Source organism: Dryobates pubescens, chromosome 8 (assembly GCF_014839835.1).
Source record: "Dryobates pubescens isolate bDryPub1 chromosome 8, bDryPub1.pri, whole genome shotgun sequence".
In the NCBI taxonomy this organism is placed as follows: Eukaryota; Metazoa; Chordata; class Aves; order Piciformes; family Picidae; genus Dryobates; species Dryobates pubescens.
Window position 1 is genome coordinate 5,944,042 of NC_071619.1, and position 24,999 is coordinate 5,969,040.

Here is a 24,999-nt window from a genome sequence, read left to right on the forward strand (position 1 = left end):
ATGGCAGCAACCTGGAGTATGTGTATGTGCACGTGTCACGGGCTTAGTTTTCCAACAGTTTCCTCATTTCACTGAGTCCATCTGGATTCCAATATTTGTTCAAAATGAAGAGTAGGACCTTCTTATACTTTTTAAGCTGTGGAATAGGCAAAAAGAATTAGAAATGAATAAAAAGTGCCACCTGTGTGCACTTGCAGCCCAGAAAGCCAATCACATCCTGGGCTGCATCAAGAGAAGCACAGCCAGCAGGTCAAGGGAGGTGATTCTCCCCCTCTGCTCTGCTCTGGTGAAACTCCACCTGGAGTACTGTGTCCAGTTCTGGAGCCCCTATTACAGGAAGGATCTGGAGGTGCTGGAATGTGTCCAGAGAAAGGCCAGGAGCATGATTAGAGGGCTGGAGCTCCTCTGCTATGAGGACAGACTGAGGGAGTTGGGGCTATTCAGTCTGGAGAAGAGAATGCTCCAAGGAGACCTAATTGTGGCCTTCCAATATCAAAGGGGGCTACAAGAAAGCTGGGGAGGGACTTTTTAGGATATCAGGTAGTGATAGGACTAGGGGGAATGGAATAAAACTAGAAATGGGTAGAATTAGGTTGGATGTTAGGAAGAAGTTCTTCCCCATGAGGGTGGTGAGACACTGGCACAGGTTGCCCAAGGAGGTGGTGGACACCTCATCCCTGGAGGTTTTTAAGGCCAGGTTGGATGTGGCTCTGAGCAACTTGATCTAGTGTGAGGTGTCCCTGCCCATGGCAAGGGGTGTTGGAACTAGATTATCCTCGAAGTCCCTTCCAACCCTAACAATTCTATGAATTCTATTTTTTAAAATTACTGATTTCAGACTTGGGTAGATCCTAAACCCACAAATTAAGTCTTTTCTGCTGTAAAAATATTCTGGAGGGAGAAAGACAGCAGAAGTGTGGCTGTCTTCCCCATGCCCCCTCTCCCCCCTTTTATTTTTTCCTGGAAAAGAAACTTCCTTGAACCAAACTGATAAAATACTCAAATGAGGACTGAGATAAAGATCCTGCATTTGGTCATTCACACATTTTCCAGTGTTTTCCTATTTCTATGTTTTTTTGTTACAATGGAATCTTCTCTCTTCTCCGTGGATGTCAGAAGACTCTGAGCCAAACTTACCCAAGAAATGATGGCAGGAAACAGGATGTGAACTGACTTCAGAAAGGACATTAGAGAAATCTAACTAAAAGATCAAATTGATCTAGAAGCAGAGAGGGAAGGGAAAAGGACATTCAACAGCCTACAGTAGACAGAGAAATGGGCCACATTCGGGAACAGCATAGCTTTACTGACTGCAGTGCCTAGAGTGCATTAAGAACAGTGTGACCAGGAGGTCAAGGGTGGTTCTTCTCCTCCCACTCTGCTCTGCCCTGGTGAGGCCACATCTGCAGTACTGGGTGCAGTTCTGGGCTTCCTAGTTCAAGAGACAGGAAACTACTGAAGGGAGTCCAATGGGGAACTACAAAGATGATTAGGGGACTGGAGCATCTCTTACGAGGAGAGATTGAGAGAGCTGGGGCTATTTAGCCTGGAGATGAGAAGACCAAGAGGGGACCTTATCAGTATCTAAAGGGTGGGAATCAAGAGGATTGGGCCAGATACTTTTCAGTGGTACCCAATCACAGGACAAGAGGCAAAAGGCACAAACTAGGACATGTATGTTTATGTAACAGAGTAAAATTTTACTTACTTTGCGGGTGACAGAGCACTGGAACAGGCTGCCCAGAGAGGTCGAGTCTCTCTCTGAGGGCTTTCAAAACCTCCCTGGACATGTTCCTGTGCAGCCTGATCTAGGTAAACCTGTTTCAGCAGGGGGGTTGGATGAGATGATCTCCAGAGGTCCCTTAGAACCCCTACCATTCTGTGATTCTTTGTGGCAAAACACAGACTAAAGAAGTCTGTGTGATCTATACTCAACTCTCCCCCAGTTTCAGGGTGCTCTAAATATTACCACATTCAAAACAGAGAAAAGGCATCAAGATCCTGACTTTGCCTCTCCTCACTGTTTCAGAGGCATGATCTCCCTTAGTGCCATTTGCTTTCCACACAGGGTTTCTTTTAAATTCTGGAAACATAAGCAAAATAAAGGAAGAACTGCAGGAACTGAATCTTACTTCCACTTTCAATTCTGCGCAGCAGCACTCGGCCTCACCTCCACTGCCTACAAAACACAGAGCAAGTGAATGAGCAAATTACAGACAGACACTGCTTCCTGATTTTCAGACCTGGGGTGTGGTATCCTCTATGGCTTTTCAAAGGAAAAGTCACTTGGGCACCCCACATGCCCCCAGTTTAAACTTTCACTTGCCTATTTAAAGTAATTAAGTAGAAGTACGTACTGTGACATTTAGCAGGTAAGTTTTCAGCACTGCAGGTCTTGACCAAGCCTTCCATTACCAGTTTGTCAGCTACATCCAAGATGCCATTTTCACAGTGTTTCTCCACTGTTACTAAGTTAGCATTTCCATTAGTCCCTTTCATGGTAATTTTGACACATTTATTCAGTAACATTTCTTTCAACTTGTCGAGTAATGATGGAGACCAATCAGCTTTCTCTATGCCTGCAGAAAGCAAAATGGGGCAATCAAATTTGCTCTGGAAAGGATTCCTCTGTGGTGTGACTTGAATCCTACACATAATGCCATCACTGCTGTTGAAAATATTGCTACTAAATCTTCCTAACAAAATTATCTGTAGAATGTAAGCTACCCTACTAAACCCAACTAAACCCCTTCCCTTTCTGGAAAAGCTTTCATAGTAGTAATCAGTATAGTATTTCACAGACTGTATCTGGTTGGAAGAGAACTCAGACATCAGCCAGTCCAACCTTCAACCCAGTACTAAAGGGTCAACACTAAACCATGTCCCCAAGCACCAGGCCCACACGCCACCTGAACACCCCCAGGGACAGTGACTCCACCACCCCCAGGGACAGTGACTCCACCATTTCCCTAGGCAGATCATTCCAATGTTTGAGAACCCTTTCAGTGGAAAGACATTTCATAGCATCCAGCCTAAACCTCCCCTGGTGCAGCTTGTAACCACTTCCTCTACTCCTGTCACTTGCCATCAAGGAGAAGAGGCTGGCATCCTCCTCTCTCCACCCTCCCTTTGGGTAGTTGTAGAGATAAATAAGGTATCCCCTCAGCCCCCTCTTCTCCAGGCTAAACAATCCCAGCTCCCTCAGACTCTCTTTGTAGGTCATGTGCTCCAGGCCCATCATGTTGTTGATGATCAGCAGATCATCCTGTTATTTAACACCACTGAAGAATGAATACTACAATCAGAATATGTACAGACTGTGCAAGAAAAGCAGTCAGGGCTTTTTTTTACCTGCAAGTGAACAAGTAATTGTCTGAAAAGGCAGCTTTAAGTAGGAATCAGTGATTGGCAGGACCTTTGAAAATGGTAAAGTTGCTGTGCTCCCATGGTCTACATATAGCACTTTCACCAAAAACTGAGAAACATTCAGAACAAGAGCTCTGTACCAACGGCCATTGCCTGCAAAGATTGGAACAAGAAGAGCCACATGTGAAGTACCATCTCATAAACACAGCTTATCCCCACAACAAGAATCTGTAGAATGTTCCAGGAATCTTTATACACTTTGGTATGTTCTAAAGACCCCATGATAAGAAGCAAGCCTACAGGGAATAGTTTGATTGCTCTATTCACCTAAGTGTACTCCTGCAGTCTGCCTTGTTTTTTGAGGTTATTGTGGGGTTAGTTTCTTTGCCCTTTGTTGTTGCTTGGGTTTTTGTTTGGTGTTGGGGCTTTTTGGTTTGTTTTAATTCACCTATTCTGTCTTCCATGAGCTGTTACCTGATCTAGAACCCAGTTCTATTTTTGGCACTTAGCCAGTTCTCCTGTAACAATTCACATCAACTCAACATTTAATATTTGAATCCACACTGGTTTTGTTTAAAACAAACCTGGAGCTAATGTATCAGCAGAGTGTCTCCACTTCTGAAGGGCTAAAACAATAAATTAACTTTCCCTAATGTTAAGAGTACTTCTGAATTGAACTAGCAATTTGCTAAGCCTGGACAGCGTGCTAGGCTAACAAAGTTGAACAATCAGTTGGCCCAGCCAGTGCCACCATCCTGTGCTTGCACAAAGAACAACAGAAGAGTCACCCATGCAACCACAAAACAGAATTTGGTCTGTATAGATGCAAGCACACTATTGCTCTGCCATGAATTTCATGCCTCAAGTTTCAGTTTAAACAGTAACTACCTTCTTTTCTTCCCAAAGCTCCATGCATTTTGCAGGGTACACCCCATTCCTTATTGTCTCCCCTGGGCTGTCAGACTGTTTCTTTGCCCTAAGGATACAGCCAGGTTATCCTTTGTGACAGAATTACAAGATCCATAAGCAGTTTAAAAGATGGTGGGTTTCCTTCTTCTAAAGCAAAAATGGAAGCAGCTGTGTTCATAGAATCAGGTTGGAAAAGACCTCAGAGATCATCAAGTCCAACCTATTACCTAACACCTCATGACTAACTAAACCATGGCTTCAAGTGCCACATCCAATTCTTTTTTGAGCTTCTCCAGGGACAGTGACTCCACCACCACTCTGGGCAGCACATTCCAATGGCAAACAACTCTTTCTGTAGAAAACTTTCTCCTCACCTCAAGCCTAAACCTCCCTTGGCACAGCCTGAGACCGTGTCCTCTTGTTCTGGTGCTGATTCCCTGGGAGAAGAGACCAACCTGCACCCATCTACAGCTGCCTTTCAGGTGGCTGTAGAGAGCAATAAGGTCTCCCCCGATCCTCCTCTTCTCCAGGCTAAACATCCACAACTCCCTCAGCCTCTTCTCACAGGGCTGTGCTCGAGACCTCTCCCCAGCCTCGCTGCCCTTCTCTGGACATGTTCAAGTGTCTTACACTGGTCACAGAAATAAGAATAAACAACTACCTTACCTGAAAACTTGGCACAACAGGCTTCCCCCAGCTTTGGTCTGAAGGACTGGCTCCTACAGGATTTACAATAGTCTTCTAGTTGAGTCAACTGCTCATGCAGCTCCTCTTCAACTACAGAAAAAAAGCAGTTGATAACTAACCCTCCTGGGGCACAGCAAAGAGCATACTTCACTTCTATGCTCCCCTGCTCTCACCTATGGCATTTGTTTTTCTGGTACTGTCCCAAGCTACATTTCCACAGGGTTCAGTTCACTATAGACTTTTTTTTTTTGCAATAGTGACTTCTTGGTAATATTTAGAACAGTGAACACTTTTCCTTACCTTTACTTTGAACTGGTACAGCGTAGAACAAGTCTGGGCCTACAACTTCTGTTACACGGACAGGTAGAGTTTCATCTATCACCAATTCAATCAACTTCCAGTGCCCAAGTGAGGTTTCTAGCAGAAAACGTAAAAGGCAGTGTAACACTTTCCTCCATGCACATACATATTAGAGGCAACTGCTACAAAATCTCTTTGAATTTTATAGACAATTGCAAGTCTCCTTGCTTAATGTGTTGTTCATAAACTATTAGCACATGCAAGTAGCTAAAGGAAAAAAACACCTCAGATAAACGAGCTATAGGAAAGTAAACATTGCAAAGTTTCGGTCACAGCATGTATCTGGTTGGAGGAGACCTCCAGGATCATCCAGTCCAACCTTCAACCCAGTACTGAAGGGTTAGTACTAAACCACCTCCCTCAGCACCACAGAATCACCAAGGTTGGAAGAGACCTCAAAGATCATCAAGTCCAACCTGTCACCACAGACCTCATGACTAAACCATGGCACCAAGTGCCACATCCAATCCCCTCTTGAACACCTCCAGGGATGGAGACTCCACCACCTCCCTGGGCAGCACATTCCAATGGCTAACAACTCTCTCAGTGAAGAACTTTCTCCTCGCCTCCAGCCTAAACCTCCCCTGGCACAGCTTGAGACTGTGTCCTCTTGTTCTGGTGCTGGTTGCCTGGGAGAAGAAACCAACCCCCTCCTGGCTACAACCACCCTTCAGGTAGTTGTAGACAGCAATAAGGTCTCCCCTGAGCCTCCTCTTCTCCAGGCTAAACAATCCCTCAGCCTCTCCTCATAGGGCTTGTGCTCAAGGCCTCTCCCCAGCCTCGTTGCCCTTCTCTGGACACATTCAAGTTTCCTAGTGTCCTTCTTAAACTGAGGGGTGCAGAACTGGACACAGATCCACATGCTGCTTGAACTCCTTCAGGGATGGTGACTCCACCACTGCCCTGGGCAGGCCATGCCAGTGTTTGAGAATCATTTCAGTGAAGAAACATTTCCTGGTATTCAGCCTGAACCTCCCCTTGTGCAGCTTGTAACCATCTCCTCTAGTGCTACGCTTATCATAAGTAAGAAACTGGCCCCTTCCTCACTCCAACTTCCCTTCAGGTAGTTGCAGAGAGGCAATAAGGCCTCCCCTCAGCCTCAACATTTGTAACTCCACACCTATCAAACACCAAAGCAGCCATCATTTAAGATAAACCCGGTGACTGTTATGTCTCTGTCTGCACTGCCATCTGCAGGGCACTTCCTGTCTAAGTGTAAAAACTGACATCAAACCCATTATTATCAACCATGATTAGATTGCAAGATCAAAGTTGAAGGCTGAAATACTGAAAATTCTTGTTCAAACTGAAGAGTAACATTCATTTAATTACCTTTTTTGTCAAAAGGCTTCTTTGGAAGTTTATTTTTACCTTTTAGAGTTTCCTTCACAGCCAGTTTTTCAGAAGTTAGTATCTCATTAATCACTTTTGGATGGCCTGTGGAATTGTCAATAAGCTCCACACCTGCCCCATGCCTGGAAAAGGAGTTTACTGTGGCTTGAAGCTTTATCCCCGAAGTGCATGTATGAAACCTTGCTGTAGCTTCTGGAATCCATTTGCCATTACTGGGCTTTATACCTAGGAAGCAGGAGAACTGTTCAAGATGCCTGCATTCAGTTATTTTCTTACACATTCTATTTCTCTTTTGAAAATGTTTTTGTTCATTTTAAAGCACCACACAGAATACTGAGGTTACTTTACTGCCTTAGGGACATGCATTGTACTTCATCCTGTTAAAAAAATAACACATTTCCTCAGCACTCCCAAATTTTGTTTTCCACATTCTATGATAGTCTAAGAAGTAAACCCCAGGCTTTTCAAAGGAGCAGAAAAACCAAAAGGGAAAAAAAAATTCCCAGTAGAGAAGATCTTGGGTTTGAGCTTTTTCCTGTTTCCATAGAATGGTCTGGGTTGGAAGTAACCTCCAAAGGTCATCTAGTCCAAACCCCTCTGAGGTAAGCAGAGGTATCATCAACTAGATCAGGACAGTTTTTGGTTGTTTTTTATGTATTGATTGAGCCAAGTACACTACATTAGGAGGAGACAATAATTCTGTAGAGTTGTGATTTGGTGTAGAAAAGCAAGGAGCAGAGAGCTGGTAGGAGACAAATAGCAATATGATGCCAAACGCTCTGTGAATCAAATGAAGCATCCCTACAGAGAACTTCAAGGCCAACTTGCTTCATGAAACCCAGAAGAGCTCCTTTGCCTGCAAAACTTTTGAGAAATGATTAAGTGGACACAAGCACATTTAATCCCAACCAACCAAAAACTAGTAAACACTACAGATGGAGCAGAAGTGAATGACAATTTCCCTGGGACTGGTAAATCAGTAAGTAACCTCCATGCAGCTCAGGGAAGAGAACCATAGAATCAATAAGGTTGAAGCCATCAATTTTTCTGTTAAATGCCAATATGCTGTGTAGCAAGGCTAATACAACAGCTTTCAATTTCCACAATTGTCTACATGGAGCTAGAAACCATACAGACATTTATTATTAAAAAGCAAACAAAAAAATACCAAACCACAGAAAAAAAAAAAGCCCAAAAAGCAGAGTTCTGTCTAGTCAGGGCAGCCTGATCTAGTTGAGGACACCCCTGCTTGTAGCAGAGGGGGTTGGACTATCACACAGTATCACCAAGGTTGGAAGAGACCTCGAGGATCATCGAGTCCAACCTGTCACCACAGACCTCATGAGTAGACCATGGCACCAAGTGCCACATCCAATCCCTTTTTGAAGACCTCCAGGGACAGGGACTCCACCACCTCCCTGGGCAGCACATTCCAAAGGTGGACAACTCTCTCAGTGAAGAACTTTCTCCTCACCTCAAGCCTAAACTTCCCCTGGTGCAGCTTGACTAGATGACCTTTGGAGGGCCCTTCCAACCCAGACCATTCTATGATTCCAAGTCCCTGTCATCAGCTCCTTCCCCAAAGCAGCAAGTCTCCAAATGCAGTATTTCTTGTAAGAGAAAGCATCCATAAGAAGATCCACCTGAGAGCCAGCATTTAATTCCTTGAAATGGGAGTGTGAGGAATGAGGGGGAGATCTGACGTATTTTATCCAGTGGTACTTGCTCACTATTTCCATAGTCCACAAACTGCACTTGAACATTCCCCTGTGAAGCAGTGTTCTGCACCAGAGCACGGTACCAGTTACCATCAGCTAGAGGTGAAAATAAATACAAAATAATTAAGGTTACTTCATGGACTCACAGAATCAACAAGGTTGGAAAAGACCTCAGAGATCATCAAGTCCAACCTATTACCTAATACCTAACACCTCATGACAACTAAACCATGGCTTCAAGTGCCATGTCCAATCCTTTTTTGAACACTTCCAGGGATGGGGACTCCACCCTGGGCAACCCATTCCCGTGGCCAATTACTCTGAAGAACTTTCTCCTCACCTCAGGCCTAAACTTTCCCTGGTGCAGCTTGAGACTGTGTCCTGTTGTTCTGATGCTGGGTGCCTGGGAGAAGAGACGAAGCCCCACCTGGCTACAACCTCCTTTCAGAAGTTGCAGAGAGCAAGAAGGTCTCCCCTGAGCCTCCTCTCCTCCAGGCAAAACACACCCAGCTCCCTCAGCCTCTCCTCCAGACCCCTCTCCAGCCTTGTTGCCCTTCTCTGGACACATTCAAGTGTCTCAATGTCCTTCTTAAATTGAGGAGCCCAGAGCTGGTCACAGCACTCAAGGGGTGGCCTAACCAGTGCTGAGTACAGGGCAGAATGACTTCCCTGCTCCTGCTGGCCACACTATTCCTGAGGCAGGCCAGGATGCCATTGACCATAAGTTTAGCAGCACTTATTTTTAAGTAAATAAATCCAATTCTTTGCTATCCTCTGCCAATGCAAACTTACCAGCTATGCATTTTTTTTTTACCCTTTTTACTTACCCTGTAAAAACAAAATATTGCAGTCTGTTACTTACCGGAGTAAAAAGCACAGCAAGGTTCTCCGTTCTCAGGCTTACAAACATTTGGTGGAGTTTTCTGACAGTATTCAGACAGTGATTTGTTAAGTGCATTTAGAGCAAGCAACTCTAAAAAAAAAAAAATTAGAAAGAAAAACACAACCAGAAAGACAAAAGCAAAGAGATAAATAAAATAAGGTTATCTGAACTTCAGGACTGTTTGCTGTATAGCTTGCTTAGGCAAGATTTGATGGGAGACCTGTGAATGGCACCATTTCATTAAAATAAAGAAAAAATAAGACACAAACTGTGGACACCAAGTTAACTTAATTTACTGGATAGACTTGTTAGCAGGAAGAGGTGAAATAGCTGATATGTACTGACAGCAGTTCAGTATGATAGAAAAATAACCAGTAATTCCTCCTGCTCATCCCACAAGCACCCTTCCCTACAGCCAGATACCACCATGGGAATTATCTACTTCAGCCAATGCAAATGACAGGTTATGGAAGCTCACCCTGCTTATGTGACTTTTTTCTATCAAGTCCTTTAGCCTGCTCTGCAAGATCACTTTGAGAGAAGAATTAAGTCATATTTTAAAGGTGATAATGCAGAACAAGTAAGGCAAGGTAAGGACAGGTAAGTTGAGAAATGTTTCCCTCACTTTTTATGATCTACCTTATATTTGGTGCCTGAATGCACTTCCAGCCACTGAATTCCATCACACATTTTTCTAGCAGGTTAAAAAGCCAGTGGCTATCAGAAATCTTTATGCATACAAATAGAGGAATGAATGAGAGTTTTTTTGGCTTATCTGGAAGGAAATGTCCAAACCTGCATTTGCTCACTTTCATGTTATTTTCTCTACTTTGAATCTCTAAGTATCTATATTTTGTAACAAGACAGCATACTAGAAGATAGTTCCCTAAACACAGTACAAGCATAGGGCACATGTCTCTTATTTACTATCTTTTAAGATATTCTTTGCTTAGGTTATGGTAGCTCTTCCCACTTTTCTCTACATTCATTCCATTTCATTCAGTTGCTTCACTTCAACATTTACAGATTTCAAATCTCAGAGTCACAACATACCACGATCAAATTCCTGCATCACTTGTACTCCTGGGTACAAAAACAGGAGGTGAGCCTTGGTGCTAGATGATCACTTGAAACAGTAATTCATTAGAACTAAAATAAATGGCAAGTGATTGTGAATAAATTAAGCAAAAAAACTGGCAGAAAGAAAAACTAAAAAGACTTACCATCATTATTGGAAATATGACAGTAGAATTCTCCAGGATTGTACACTGTACACACTATGACATCCACTGTTTGTTTAAGACTTAGTTTAATCCAGTCATACATTCTTTTGTTCTTTTTGTCTTCCAGAGAGGACAAAGAAGAGACAAGTAGAGGAAAGAAGGGGGCAGAAATAAACAATTATACATCCTGAATGCTCATTCATGTCTTTGAATTTAGAATAGAATAGAATTAACTAGGTTGGAAAAGACCTTTGAGATCAAATCCAACCTATCATCCAACACTACCTAATCAACTAAACCATGGCACCAAGCACCCCATCAAGTCTCTTCCTAAACACCTCCAGGGATGGTGACTCCACCACCTCCCTGGGCAACATGTTCCAATGGCCAGTAACTCTTTCTGTGAAGAATTTCTTCCTAACACCCAGCCTAAACCTCCCCTGGTGCAGCTTGAGACTGTGTCCTCTTGTTCTGGTGCTGGGTGCCTGGGAGAAGAGACCAACCCCCACCTGGCTACAACCTCCCTTCAGGTAGTTGTAGAGAGCAATAAGGTCTCCCCTGAGCCTCCTCTTCTCCAGGCTAAAATTTCTGTTATAAACCAGACTAATTACCAGTGGGAACCTCTTTGCAGAATGAAAACAAGTAAGAGAACATGCCAGAAGTTTAATGTATTTCATCACTACTGAGAAGGGCAAAAGCCACTGATGAAGAGGGAAGAGTAGTCACACAAGGAGGTGCAGACCAGGAGGCAGTCATGTGAGCAAGGGGGACTCTGGGGAACCTTGGTTCCTAGGAAACAGGGGTAAAGGCATAGAAGAGGGAAACAGCTATCACCAAGGAGTACTGGAACTAGTCCAAGAAGGACAAAAGGCAACAACTGAGAGACTGCTTGCAGAAATTTGTGCTGAAAGGTTATCATTTAACAGAATTTGTAGAGTAGATCACATGCAAAGTAGAATTATGGACCACTGGAGAAGCCATCATTTCTTTCATTAGCATATTGCTACATCTTCCTGTATTTTTCTTAGCTGTTCTGGCAGTGACCTCAGTACCAGAGAAGGTAATGGAACAGATAATCTCAAGTGCCACTACACACCATACAGAGGACACCCAGGGCACCAGGCCCAGTCAGCATGGGTTTATGAAGGGCTGGTCCAGTGATCGCCTTCTGTGACAAGATGATCTGACTCTTGGACAAGGGAAAGGCTGTGCATACTGTTCACCTAGACTTTTGAAAAGCCTTTGACACTGTTTCCCACAGAACTCTGGTGGACAAACTGGCTGCTCATGGCTTGGATGAGCACAGGCACTGCTGGATGAAGCACTGGCTGGGTAAAAGGGCCCAAAGAGTGGTGCTCAGTGGAATTAAATCCATCTGGCAGCCGGTCACAAGTGGTGCTCCTGAGGGCTCAGTGTTGGGACCACTTCTGTTTAATATCTTTATTGGTGATCTTGATAAGGAGATAGAATCCTCAGTAAATCCATAGACAACACCAAGCTAGGTGGAGTGTTGATCTGCACAAGGGTAGGGAGGCTCTACAGGGAGAATTGGATAGATTGGATCCATGGGCCAATGTTAACAGGATGAGCTTCAACAACCCCAAGTGCCACGTGGGCCACAACAACCCCATGCAACACTACAGGCTTGGGGCAGTATGGCTGGAAAGCTGTCTAGCAGAAAGGGACCTGGGAGTTCTAACTGACAAACAACTGAATATGAGCTAGTAGTGTGCCCAGGTGGCCAAGAAAGCCAATGGCATCCTGGCTGGTATTAGCAATACTGTGTCCAGCAGGAGTAGGGAGGAGACTGTCCCCTTGTACTCACACTGGTGAGACCACACCTTAAATACTGTCTGGATTTGGCACCTCAACACAAGAGAGATACCAGGTGCTGGAGCAAGTGCAGAGGACGACAATGAAGCTGGTAGTCACCAACCCTGGCTGTGTTTAAAGCTCATTTAGATGTGATGCTTGGGGATATGATTTAGGGGTGAACTTTGTAGAGTAGGGTTAATGGTTGGACTTGATGATCCCAAGGGTCTTTTCCAACCTGAATGATTCTGTGAAGATAGGAGTCTTCCTACAACACAGAGAAACCTGATACAAAATGTGCAAATCTCTCCAGTTGCAACTTTGGTCACTGAAAGCAAAAAATCACAGTATAGGTATGGCCTTGAAGCTGTATAGGCTACTGCAGTCAAATGAATTTTCAAGGATGAAATATTAGAGCTAAAGGATGAGGGCCTAAGAACAAGCAGAACTACTCATACCCTACTCCAAATGGGAATTGTTAAGAATTCTAACCAGAATAAGTGAAATACTAGTACAGCCTTCCAAGAGGGAAGCATTTCCAGCTTTGCTGTGTATGCACACACATATGCATGCACATCAAGACATACAAGCAAACAATTTCTCCATGGCAAAGCTGTCATGCTTAAACTTCAGAGCTGTTAAGGCTAGACTTCATGAGTCAGACTGTAAAGTTTTTACCAGCTGAGAACCTGCATTCTTTGTATCCACTCTAGTAGGAGGTTAAATAATGCCAGCTCAGCAGGACATGCTTGCACTCACCATTTGCTGGCTTAACATCAGCCATTCCAATTGCTGGCACAGCCATTCTCGATTTCTCAGCTGCACAGCCTTCCTCTGAGAGAAAGCTTGATATATCTATTGCTGAGATAGCTGATGCATCTATAAGCTCCACAACAGATCTAGAATCATCTTTACCCACTACTTTTATTGCAAACACTTTGTTTTTCACCAATTGGTTCATCAAAGAAACAGCGTTTGTGGTCCAGCCTTCTGATGGCGGCTTTATACCTAAAAAAATAACCACACAGGGAAAGGTACAACCTTGCTGTTTAATACAGTAGAATAAGCAGCAGATATACTAAGTAACTCACCCCCACTCCTTGCACTTGTAACAAGATTCCCAATTATTCAGTTTGAACATCTGTAGTACTTGGACTTAAAAATCTGGCAAAACTCATGGTCAGTTGTAAAGTCAGATTCCCTTGGTATGAATGTCTGTAAGCGTGAGGCTTTGGGTCTCATGAATACAACCCAGAGGTCTGAACATGAACCAGCTCTCAAGTCAAGGTATCTGCTATTAGGGGCTTCTTCCTCCTTAAGCATTTACTCTTTATGCTACTAAATTCACTTATGAAACAAGTTAAAACCAGAACTTTACAATAACAGAAGCAGCCTTCCGTAAATATGCATCACTATTTCTTGGTTTTAATCTGGAAACATCTTGTCTCATCACTGTGTTGTGTTTTAGGACCTCTCTTGGTCTTCCAACACTTACTATCAGCTCTAGGCATTATGATTTGCTCCCAGAAAAATTACTTCTTTAGCTGACATTCCATATGCCTTAGCTCCATCTCTACATTGGGAAGCATTGCTTTGTGTTTTCCTCTGATGTAAGAGGCTAGAATGCTGCTCTGAACCTCACCAAAAAGTTGAAAAATCAGGTTAAATATCAAGGAAATATAGACATCAAGTATTTTAAAGGACAGGTACCAAAGTAAAGGAATGGACTATCTTGCATAGTGACAGGAACAGAGAAAATAAACAACTTCCAACAGAAAGTCAAACAAGTATGTCAAAAAACCCCACCCAGATTATGATCCTGGTTTGAGACAGAAGGATGAACTAGAAAGTGTCAATGCCCTTTAAAACTCAGATTCCACAACCCTGCAGAGAGGAGTGTAAGACCAGAACAGACCTATTCTATTAGTTTCATTCCATTTGCCCCAGGGGAAGGGGGTGGATACACTTCTGAATTTCAAAATACAAAAGGAAATTTGTCTTTCCCCTGCAGTGCTAGAACCACAACAGATTTAAGACCACCCACAACTCCAGCAGGTGACTGAATTTTGCTTAGAACAAAAGCATATAGAGAACCTAAGAGGTATTTTAACATAGAAGTTTTCCAAACACACAACTGCATGCAGCAGGTGCATCCAGGGAAGATCTGTCATGTTCTGCAGATGTGCCACAGCAATTAAGAATTCTGGCAATGACACCTGCTGTCATCTCTATCCTGCCCTGTATTTCAATACAAGACATCACAAGTGTGATTGTTATCTAACTCCAGTTATTTTAACCTCTATCCAGTTTACAACAGCTTATTGTTTATTCCATACCTGCCAAGGTACATGATATGGCTTGAGCTGGCAAGGCCATTAAACTTGGAATCATAGGACGAAGTCTACTCAGTGGAAGGACTTCAGAATTACCATAATCTATGTAAAGTGCTGTAACAGTGTCTTCAGAAACATAGGCTATAACAGCAGCACGATACCAAACGTTGTCCACTGGAAAGGAAGATACACATGTTCATTGTACTTCTGAGAACAGTGATTTTTAGGGCCAAGCCAATACAAAAACACAACATTAAGCAGCAGCACTCCAGTTCACACAAACCTTCACAAAACCCTTATGGACACAAAATCTACCACCCCCACCCTAGATGAAACATTTCTAAACATAGAATTCTATAATGTGTTTATTTTCTGCAATCAAGTGACATGCATTAAGTGCCATATTTCCCTTCCATTTTTACCTGTGAACTGGGCACAGCACACAGTGCCAGCAGCAGGACAGAAGGTTGGACTACTGGGAAGTTTCTCACAATGTTGATTAAGAGATCTCTGAAGCTCAGCAAGTTGACCTGATGTTAAGAAAAGGTGGGTTTTTGGAACACACATTGTCTTGTAATTGTTACAGAAATACACAAAACTTGAAGTTCAAAGTCTAGAAAACCATCTTGTAGTACAATGGAGATTTCACTTCACGTTCAACGTAATACCGAAACAGTGATGAGACTGGGACTCTTCAGTCAGTAAGACTAAAGATAACCCTAGAGGGAGTCTGAAGAATCACAATGGTAAAGAGAAAGGACAAGGAAAGCCAGTCAGACTTTTTCAACCAAGGAACAAACCTCAGCCCAGTAGGAATTGAAAGCAAGCTAGTGGAGGCATGCCACAAAAAAAACTAGGAAGACAGTTCTTCAAACAGGCAGATGATTAGCGTTACTTCTTGCTAAAGGACACACTATGCTATCAGTCTACCTAGAATGCAAAGGTTGCACAAGTACACAGAAGAGAAATACACCAAGCCCCACACAGCTGCAAAAGCCCTTTTAACCAAAAACACCAAAACCAACCCACAACACACACAAAAAACCCTAAAACAAAACAACCCCAAAACCAAAACAACACAAACCCAACCCAAACCAGAAAACCACTCACTGGCTCAGAGAGCACTAAAATAAATCTCACAAGCTTAACTCCACTCTTATTCACCCCAGACATCTATTTATGGGCACTGTGGGACATGCACCAAAGTGCCTGCAGGCTAGCACTATGGTCCACTACAGTGCTACAGTCTTAAGGTTGGCTGTATGAGAAGACACCAAAGCAGGGTTTGGGAACTACTACCTGGCTGTCTCATGCTCAGATACTCTCACCATACTATGTTATAAAGGAAGCTCAATCCACACACTCAGCTTGTAAGGAAACACTTCCCTCCAGTGGTAAAGCAACAAGGCATCACAGGAATAAGAAAATTAAACAGAAACTCATGAACACATCTGAAACATGTGAGAGTATCTTGAACATTAGTCAGTTTGTGACACAAACTGACTTCAAATTGCTAAAATCCATGCCACACCATCTTTCTACTTTGTGCTACTGAGACTGCCCACAAATTATCACCTTACAGGTTAGCAAGTGATATTAGAGGCTAATGCTGCCAAAAAAACATCCTCTGCAACACCATGGCTCTTAACTGACCAAAGCATGGCCTAATGCTACAAGGAGCTATCACTGGGGGTTGGGCTCAATGACCCTTTGGGTCCCTTCCAACCCCTGATATCCTGTGATTTAAAGTCAAACTACAAGACCAGTAAAATTTCCCTCCAGCCACTCTATTGGAGGGGGAAAAAAATGCCACAGTAGGTACCTTATATCCCATTTTCAGCACACTTACGGGCACTCTGCGTCTGCTGACAGAAGAAGTTTTCTGGACTCTGAATGCAGGAAACCATACCAGAAAATATATCTCCAACATGCACAGAGATGCACTCTGCTTCTGAAATAGTGCAGTCAAGACACTCTTTACCTTCAGGTATTTTTTCTTTACTTCCCTTGGAACAGTTCTCTGATGCTGCACATTGAAAACAACCAACAACAAAGAGAACAACCAGACAATGAAACAAAACTGAACAGGTTACCGATCAAAAGCTGGATGAGTCTGAAATGTGCAATGCTACCAGCCAGGATTTAGAGATTTATTTTTAAAAACTGTGCTACATTATAACTGCAAAAATTTAAAGCATGCTGAAGCAGTTTATGCTTTTTGCTGATTTTTTGGCCTTTGAAGGCTCCTTTTGTATTATCTATGAAATTACAGCTCACATAATCTGAGAAGCGCTACTGTCACTAATGACCTGTGTTGAAGTAGGAGGTGGACAGCTATTATGTTTACTACCTTTACATAAAATTCCAAGTTCCCCCCCCACCCCCCCTTTTCTTTCTAAGATGTTTGATTTGCTTGCCTGCTTGCTTACTTCTTGGAGAGTCTGCTCCTTTAGCATTATTTTTTGGAGTTAAATCAGGCCTGATTTCTGAGGGTACATCCTCTAGGCAATCTCCTAAAATACAGATGCAAGAAAAAGTAGTTTACCACACAAGATAGTCATCACTTGGTTTCATTTCATAGCCACCTTCTGAGCCTGACCTATATCCCCATCACAAGGTGACCATGTTCTATTTATTTGTTGAGCACTTAATGTTTGGAAAGTAAAATAGAAGCGGTTTCGGAGTAACACATCTACTTGAGTTTTCTGAAGACATTCAGATCTCCAGGAGCGTTTGACTGAATAAAATGACCAAAGCAGGAATCACAGAAACATTCAGGTTGGACAAAACCCTCAGGATCATCAAGTCCAACCAATAACCCTGCTCTACAAGGTTCACCCCTAAACTGTATTCCCAAGCACTGCATCTAAATGACCTTTAAACACATCCAGGGTTGGTGACTCAACCACCTCCTATTCCAATGCCTGACCACTCTTGCTGTGAAAAATACTTTCCTAATGTCCTGTCTAAACCCATCCAGTCATTGCTTTAGGCCATTCCCTCTTGTTCTATCACTAATTACCTGTGAGAATAATCAATACTTACTTGCAGTAACTCGCTGAAAAATTGTTACAGTTTTTAATGCAAGAATGTACAACTTAGCTCCAATCTACAAGACTAAATATGCAATGAGTTACTAAGATTTGCAGAGAAATCTTAAATTTAAGTTGCCTGTAAGGTCATGGAACAGATGCATGCCACATTTCATGAATACTGTTGAGATTTTTGTGCTTTCCTTTTGAGAAGGTTGCCAAGTTAGATTGCTTTGCCATTAATGTGCTGCAACCAAATGTGGAATGTGCCCAACACAATCCTGAAACGGTTGGATTTACACAGGACTAAAGGTGTGCCACCATTTCACAGACTGCAGAGATTATGAGATAGAGGAACTTTAGTAAGCTAAAAAATTAGCCATCAACTCCTTCAAAATTTTTTAGGCTGCATACCAAAGAAAAGAACATGCTCTCAGCATGATACTGTTCTTGCTATGCAGCCAGAAAGAGCATCCAAATAAAATAGTCCTCCAAAAAATGACAAGCAGCACATCTTCTGTACAGATCTGGTTCTACCATCAAAGCCACACCCCACCAGCTCAACTGCAAAAAAATCTGAACTCAAACTCCTCAAAAAAATCAGGTGCTGTGCTTGTCTTTATCCACTAAGGTTTTCCCATGTATAAAAATATAAACATCCAACAATACCCAATGGTTGCACTTTCCTTGGGATGCTTTTTTAGTGAGAATCTAAGAAACATAACAAAACCTGCTCAAATTCTTACTGGAACCCTCAAAGAAATTAAATAAATAAAAGGAACAACATGGTCCCAAATTTGCATGCATTTATTAGAACAGAAAAAAATAACCAGGGAACACTGAAATTATTATTACAATTCTATTAGAAAAGTAACCTTACTAAAATTTAAAGTTATTAGGCATAACAAGTTGTTTCAGGTACCAATGTTTTGAAAGGATTTCTACATGGACAGATAAAATAAAAAGTGAGAAACTGAAAATTCAGGGTCAGGTAGGGAAACTGACAAGGACAGCAAAAGAAGAAACTCTCCTCTCTTAAAGGCATCAGGCAGGAGGAGTAGGAAAGGGAAAGAGAACATGAAAGACATATCAAATGTTTTGGTTTCCCCTCTTCCCCAATACCAACTACTTACCAAGATCTGGGAAAACAACATCTACAGCAAAACTCAACATCATTTCCTCCTGTAATATGTCAACAACAGTCACTGAACAGTACTTTCCCTTGAGATGGGAAGAAAAGTTGGTGATGGCTTCATTATATTCTTTTGGATCATAATTGGCAAAGGAACACTTAATGACCTGAAAAGAATTACAGTTAGAACAAGAGGGAATAGGGAGTTTCTGCTCTGTCAAAAAATTGACTACATATCCTCTGAAATACCATCTTGCACATAAAAGTTAAAGCTACTGATAGCATTTGAAGTGCTACCAATTCAATTAATTTCTTTACAAGAGAGTTAAGAATTAGGAAATTGAACTGTAAAGTACATTTCCTCAACAGCAGACACTGAGGGCTTTAAGTTAACATTCAAAGCTATCAAAAGCTTATGGACTCAGCAGAAAGTCATGTGAACAAGTCATGAAAGACTATTCCAATAGTGGCTAGTCCTAGCTGTCACTGGTTGAAAGAATGCTTCTCTCTTTTTCTCTATTAAACATACTAGTTCAACACACTGAAGCTAGATGATCCATTTTGTAATGGAAGCCATTCACATAGCATGGCAATGAAGTCAGACCAATGGTTGTCTTTATCCCAAACAAAAAGTTTGCCCACACCACAAGTGATTTTTCACTACTACACAAGACCAGATCAGAATATGCAGACAGAATGTATTCCCTGATGTCCTCTAGCATATGAGGGACATGTGGACCTACCAATCCTGCAGGATTTTTTTATCAGCTCAGAACCAAAGAATTCTGAGACTAGAAAGAAACCCCCCAGACAGCCTTCATCACTCCTACTGAATAGCTAAGAAACATTTCAGGAGCTAAGTTTAGTGTAGTATAGCAGGTTTTATGCATCCCTTTCACTGAACACAACATAATGTGATAAGGACAGCTACACCAAGACACAAGTTACACTCATTTTGCAGCTATTCAAGGAAACAGAACTCACACAAGGAGGAAACAACAGTGCAGCGTCCTTGTACAGAGCTTTAATCCAGGAGAGTGGAATATTTTCTTTATTTCCATAATCTATATAGAATACTTGTGCTTTCTTTTGTACTATATCCACATCTTTTATCAGTGCTCTACGCCAGCTCTGTGTAGGAATAAACAATAATCTTAGTCACAACAGAATATATTTCACTTCACTTCCTCAGGTTTATCAAAAGCACTGACCAACTCTAAAGGAAGTCAAATAAACACAGCAGTGTTCACTGCTGTGAAGATAAAATTCTATTCCTATGGAATATTGGCTACCATACAGTAAATCAAGCATATGCTCTCAACAGAGGAGAAAAAGGAGAAGATAATAATGGGGTGGGAATGGAAACAGGAACTAGATGTGCCTATAGAAACACAACTAAAAGTCAATTAAGAAATTAAGTAAGAATAACTTCCATAAATAGAGTCATATTACAAACAGTTCTAAGTACAGTAGTTTAAATTTGCTAAAAACCACACAGCCTCAAACAACAGCAGGGGAAACACAGCTCAAGTACAGAAACACACAGAAGTAAACTTTTTAGAGGGAAGAAAGAAAATCATAAACCTTGAGTTCCAGATGTTACAAGGCTTGCCACTACCACAATTCCACCATAATAAACTAATCTCTAACAGGCAGCCCTCACTGGTAGAGGCATAAAAGCAAATAATGCAAAACATGATGAGCCCAACATAGAATGGTTATCTCATGGACAATCAGATGTTACCTGATCCAAAGACCATCTTACAACGCAGACTTCCCCTTTGACAGCATTATAGTGCTCCTGAATAACTGCGTTACGGTAATAGCCTCGCAGTTTCAGAGCAAGTTTGGTCATCTGGTCTAAAGCTTCCAGAGAACTCATCTGCACATAAAATTCACTTGGACTCTCGAACTCTGTCACTTTACCCTAAAGAAAAAAAGCCAGAGGGGTGGTAACTATGCAAGAACAACCTGCAGAGCACTATTCAGATCAGTGTTCATTTTGTCACCTTATACCCAGTTTTGTTCCTTTGTTTTGAATCTAGCAGTAATTTAACCGCAGGCAACAAAATCAGTGACATTTCACTGATTTTCACAATCTTCCTCCCTTACTCCCCCCACAGCCCTGCTTGTATTTCCTTATCTTTATTAAAACCCGAGGAATTTTGCACAATTTGCAAAATGAGACAGAGCTGAGGAGACAGGCAGGTATATATGCTTAAAGCTTCAAATGCAAGCCAACAAAGTATTGTAAGATTCTGCCAAAGTTAAAGTACCTGTACTTCCATAGCTTTTTTGATCCCTAAAGTCTGGAGATCTGAAAGCATTACTTTCTCGATGTGCTTTTCTGTCATGAGAGAATCCGCAGCCGTTGAATTGCCCTATTTAAAGAAACTGTGAGTTATGTTTCAAGTGGAGCTGTTCAGCTCTAGTTTCTTGCAGTAACAAACGACAAGAAGAACTTTTTATCATTTCAGGAACATGTTAAAAGAGTGCTTTTGTTAACTTAAAGATATACTGAACAGATAATGACAAACAAGTGCTTAAGCACCACACATTCACCTCTTCCTTTCACACCTGCCTTGCAGGACAACTCGGCTGTATTGCCTCCTTAGGATGTTCTCACAAGTATGAGGGATTGAATTCCACCTGCCTCCTTTTAGCTGTAACAGGACAGGGCAGATTATAGCTACTGCTTAGTCTGCTGGCATCCATTTTTGGAAGAAGTCTAGATGTTTAGTGTGACCTTCTGACTGCCTGTGATATCGACAAACACCTACAAAATAACCTCATACATATTCTTAGGGAAAACTTCCTTTACACTTGGACCAAGATACTGTAGTCAAGGCACAATGACAAGATGACTGCTGCAACTGCCAAACTAATTGTTTACTTGCAACTAAGAGCCTTCATTAAAGGTCTTATAGCACAATAGCAAAATGCATTAAATATTGTTCAATATGTAACAAACGTTTCTGCAGAACTTAAAATGGAGTTTCAAAAGATGAACCATGGAAAAAGGAAACCTATTACTTCAAAATAAATTGGCCACAAATACATTATCTATATTGTACATCTTTATAAAAAGATCTCTCACTAACATTTCCTAAGACTTACTCAAACACACACAGACTTATCAGAATGAACTAACAGAAGTCTCATGACCCAAAATGAAGTCTCCGTTCTAAATTCCTTCAAGAAGTTAAACAAATTAATGAGCTACTTCAAAGAAGTGCAGAGAGTCTTCTTCTACAGTGCAAACATGGGGCTAGATGGAGGTAAGTACATTTACTTGCTTTCATAAATATCACCCAAAGAAACCACTGACAGCAAAAATCATCTCCTGCAGAAGAGTTCACAGGAAGACTACAGGAAATGTTTGGCTGAAAGTAAGATCAAGAGAGGCTTTAAAACATTAGAGGAGAGCTGTATTATGTTTAACTCCTGCTAAGGCAAAGAAACAAAAGCTTATCTGCATCTGTCACTGTACAATACTACAGTACATGTATTTCTTCAATAATTTACAAGGTTCCAAGCAGCAGCTCATGATTTATGCAGAAACCAGCACCAGAGTTTTGCTACACTGGACAAGCCACACCTATTTCTTTTGTAAAATACTTCTCCAGCAACATCACACACTTGATTTTTAACTTTCTCCACAATGTTTGTTCAAACCAAATTCACGTTGTCTGATAGTTTTGCTAAGGGCTCCAGAAGCAACATATCTTTGAGTGCTTCTCCTATTATTTTTTGAAGCACTGCCCTTTCTAAAAGGAGGTTGTAATCTTTGGAACTTGTTCTTTTCCTGTACAGGTTAAATTAAGCATATTCCAGCTAGCTGACAGCAGACCCATTCAAACAGTGAAAATGGTATTCTATACCTTAAAATAAACTACCTTCTTGGTTCTAGCAGGTAAATTGCCTCCATTGTCATTACATAAACTGTAATCAAAAGAACAAGATATTAATGTTGAAGCACCAATAGACAGGTAAGTAACATTCACAACACCTACTCACAAACAGAACAACAAGGCTGTGTTCAGAGTATGCAGGTTTTTGTCCTCCTTCAAGAAAGTGGAGATGGGCAAATTCATTAGTTCCATGAAGGGGAACATCTGTGGCCTTTCAACACAAGAGGTGTGAGGACAGAGGTTGCCAGTGGAACACTAAGGATAGCTGGCTGCAGATTCACCAGACTGTCAGATTAAATGCTCAGATCGTTCTCTGAAACTGTTCCAAAGCCAGCCGGTCAATTTGTCCCATGTCACGACCTAATTGGTGCTTACTTTAATTGGAACAGATTAGGAAGTGATCTCTCGAGCATCTCAGCTGGCATGACAAAAAGCAGTAATGAGCAGCAAGAACGGCCTGGATGAGACAAATTCTTCTGACTGCAACCATTCCCAAAGATAAAACGTCCATGAATTTCACTGAAGCTATAGGCAGGTTCAAAAGGTGCCTCTCCCGAGTCTGTTAAATGCAATCCATTAACCATGCCACTGCTGAAAAGCAGTCTCATTTCTCCTCTCTTTCCTACATCAGCAACAATAACAAAGTCAGGTGATAAACTGCTATTCTTACTGCATGCTTATAGTTCTGACCCAAGAGAAAACAATGCTTTTGCACTGTCACACAACAGAAGACCTTGCAAGTTGCCCTTCTAAAGCAGCAGAGCTGAGTTTTTAGAGATATGAGAGTATGAGATAATGCAGTACTAGCTAGCCTAAGAATAAGCAACATATTTTACTATAATAGTGTCTTTACATAGTCATTTAAGTTGCATTGGGAGGGATACTGTGCTTCTGCTAAGGTTATTTGGCAGAAGTGTTAAACTTACTTGTCTTTAATTGTGGTACATACAAATCTATGTGCCGGCCAATCTTTCCTCTGGCAGTCTGTAGAGCAGTAGTTTATTTGCTTGCACCGTGAACATCTGCGGGATCCTAAAGGGGAGAAAAAAAGGCCAGAGAAATATCTCTATCAGAAGACAAAACTGCTGATATAGACTCCATGTATTATTTAATAAACACAAGACTTTCCCACTACAGTTCTAAGCAGAGACAAGCAGATAATTGTATTCACACACAGCTGTCAGTCATTACTCTCTCAGACACCACAAATTCCTTCTATTAAATTTAAGAAAGAAAAGGCATTTTTTATGAAGATGTTCTCTTCTGTTTAACAGTGTCATACCTCAAATTCTATTCTCAATAGTTGCTATACTTGCATCTGAGAGAAAAATACACCACCATTTCAAGACATTTCTGAGCAAACTTGATCCAGTTTTGCTGGTAGATATACTATGCACCACAGACTATGGGACAACAAGCACCTACCAGGCAGGCCACAATGATGGCAAGTCTTCATCTGAGGGACTGCTTTTAATGACCTGAAGAAATCATTATTGTAGCCAATAGAGAAAATATTCTGAGATGAGTATTTTAATTTCATTGGCTTCTCACGATGCAAATCAGAGTCGGACATCTGTGGGAGAAACAGCTTAAAGTGATTCTTACTAGAAAGAAGCTGCCCATTAGGATACAAATGCTGTAATATACTGAGTATGAGAGCAAAGTGTCAAAAGTTAATGCTCTAGAAATAGCAGTATCTAGTGATCATTTCTGCTCTCCAGAACAGATTATTTTGAACAACTGCAAAAATGAGGTAACTCACAGCACTTCCCTTTTCAGCTCCAGCCACAGTTTCAGTCAAGTTCTCCCTACCAGTTAAGTGTTCCATGGAATTTCCTAGAAGCAGAAGTATTTGCAAAGAGGGTCTTAGCAATTGTACAAAGGGATTAACAATGCTAAACTGTGCCTGTGTTATAAAGTATTTGCAAGAAGACATAAAGCTCTTATCTACTCCTACTCTTCTGCTAGCACATTTGAGGGAAAGGAGATGCTGGAAGTAACTTCTTGTTATCATGTGATGCTACATTTACTGAAACTGCTACCAGTGGTAATTAAAGCAACATTCATGCTCTGTGCATACCACTCAGCATGAGTCTTAAGGTCCTCCACCCATATATTTATTTCAGGTAAAGCCGTTCAGCAGGAACAACAGAAAAAAGGATTGGAAAAAAACGTAATTTCCAATACCCACATGGCAAAAATTCAGAATAAAAAGCTTCACAGTAGCTGAAAGAGTACAAGTTTCTTTCAACATTGTTGAAGCTGTGGCCTATGCTAAGT

At 41.6% G+C, this 24,999-nt stretch overlaps 1 protein-coding gene across 1 annotated transcript; it reads right to left on the reverse strand.

The window, feature by feature from the left end:
• Positions 1 to 43: 43 nt before the first annotated feature.
• TDRD1 (tudor domain containing 1) lies at positions 44 to 24,292 on the reverse strand. Its single transcript, XM_054163482.1, has 22 exons — positions 24,145 to 24,292; positions 23,646 to 23,751; positions 22,690 to 22,750; positions 21,085 to 21,189; positions 20,553 to 20,735; positions 19,793 to 19,939; positions 18,810 to 18,975; positions 17,074 to 17,157; positions 16,494 to 16,670; positions 15,067 to 15,174; positions 14,648 to 14,818; positions 13,071 to 13,319; positions 10,500 to 10,619; positions 9,256 to 9,366; positions 8,319 to 8,489; positions 6,655 to 6,900; positions 5,263 to 5,379; positions 4,942 to 5,052; positions 3,352 to 3,519; positions 2,358 to 2,579; positions 2,133 to 2,179; positions 44 to 136 (listed from the first exon to the last, which is right to left on the reverse strand). The coding sequence occupies exons 1-22, from the start codon at positions 24,290 to 24,292 to the stop codon at positions 44 to 46; spliced, it is 3,111 nt and encodes a 1,036-aa protein (XP_054019457.1).
• Between the last annotated feature and the right edge of the window lie 707 nt (positions 24,293 to 24,999).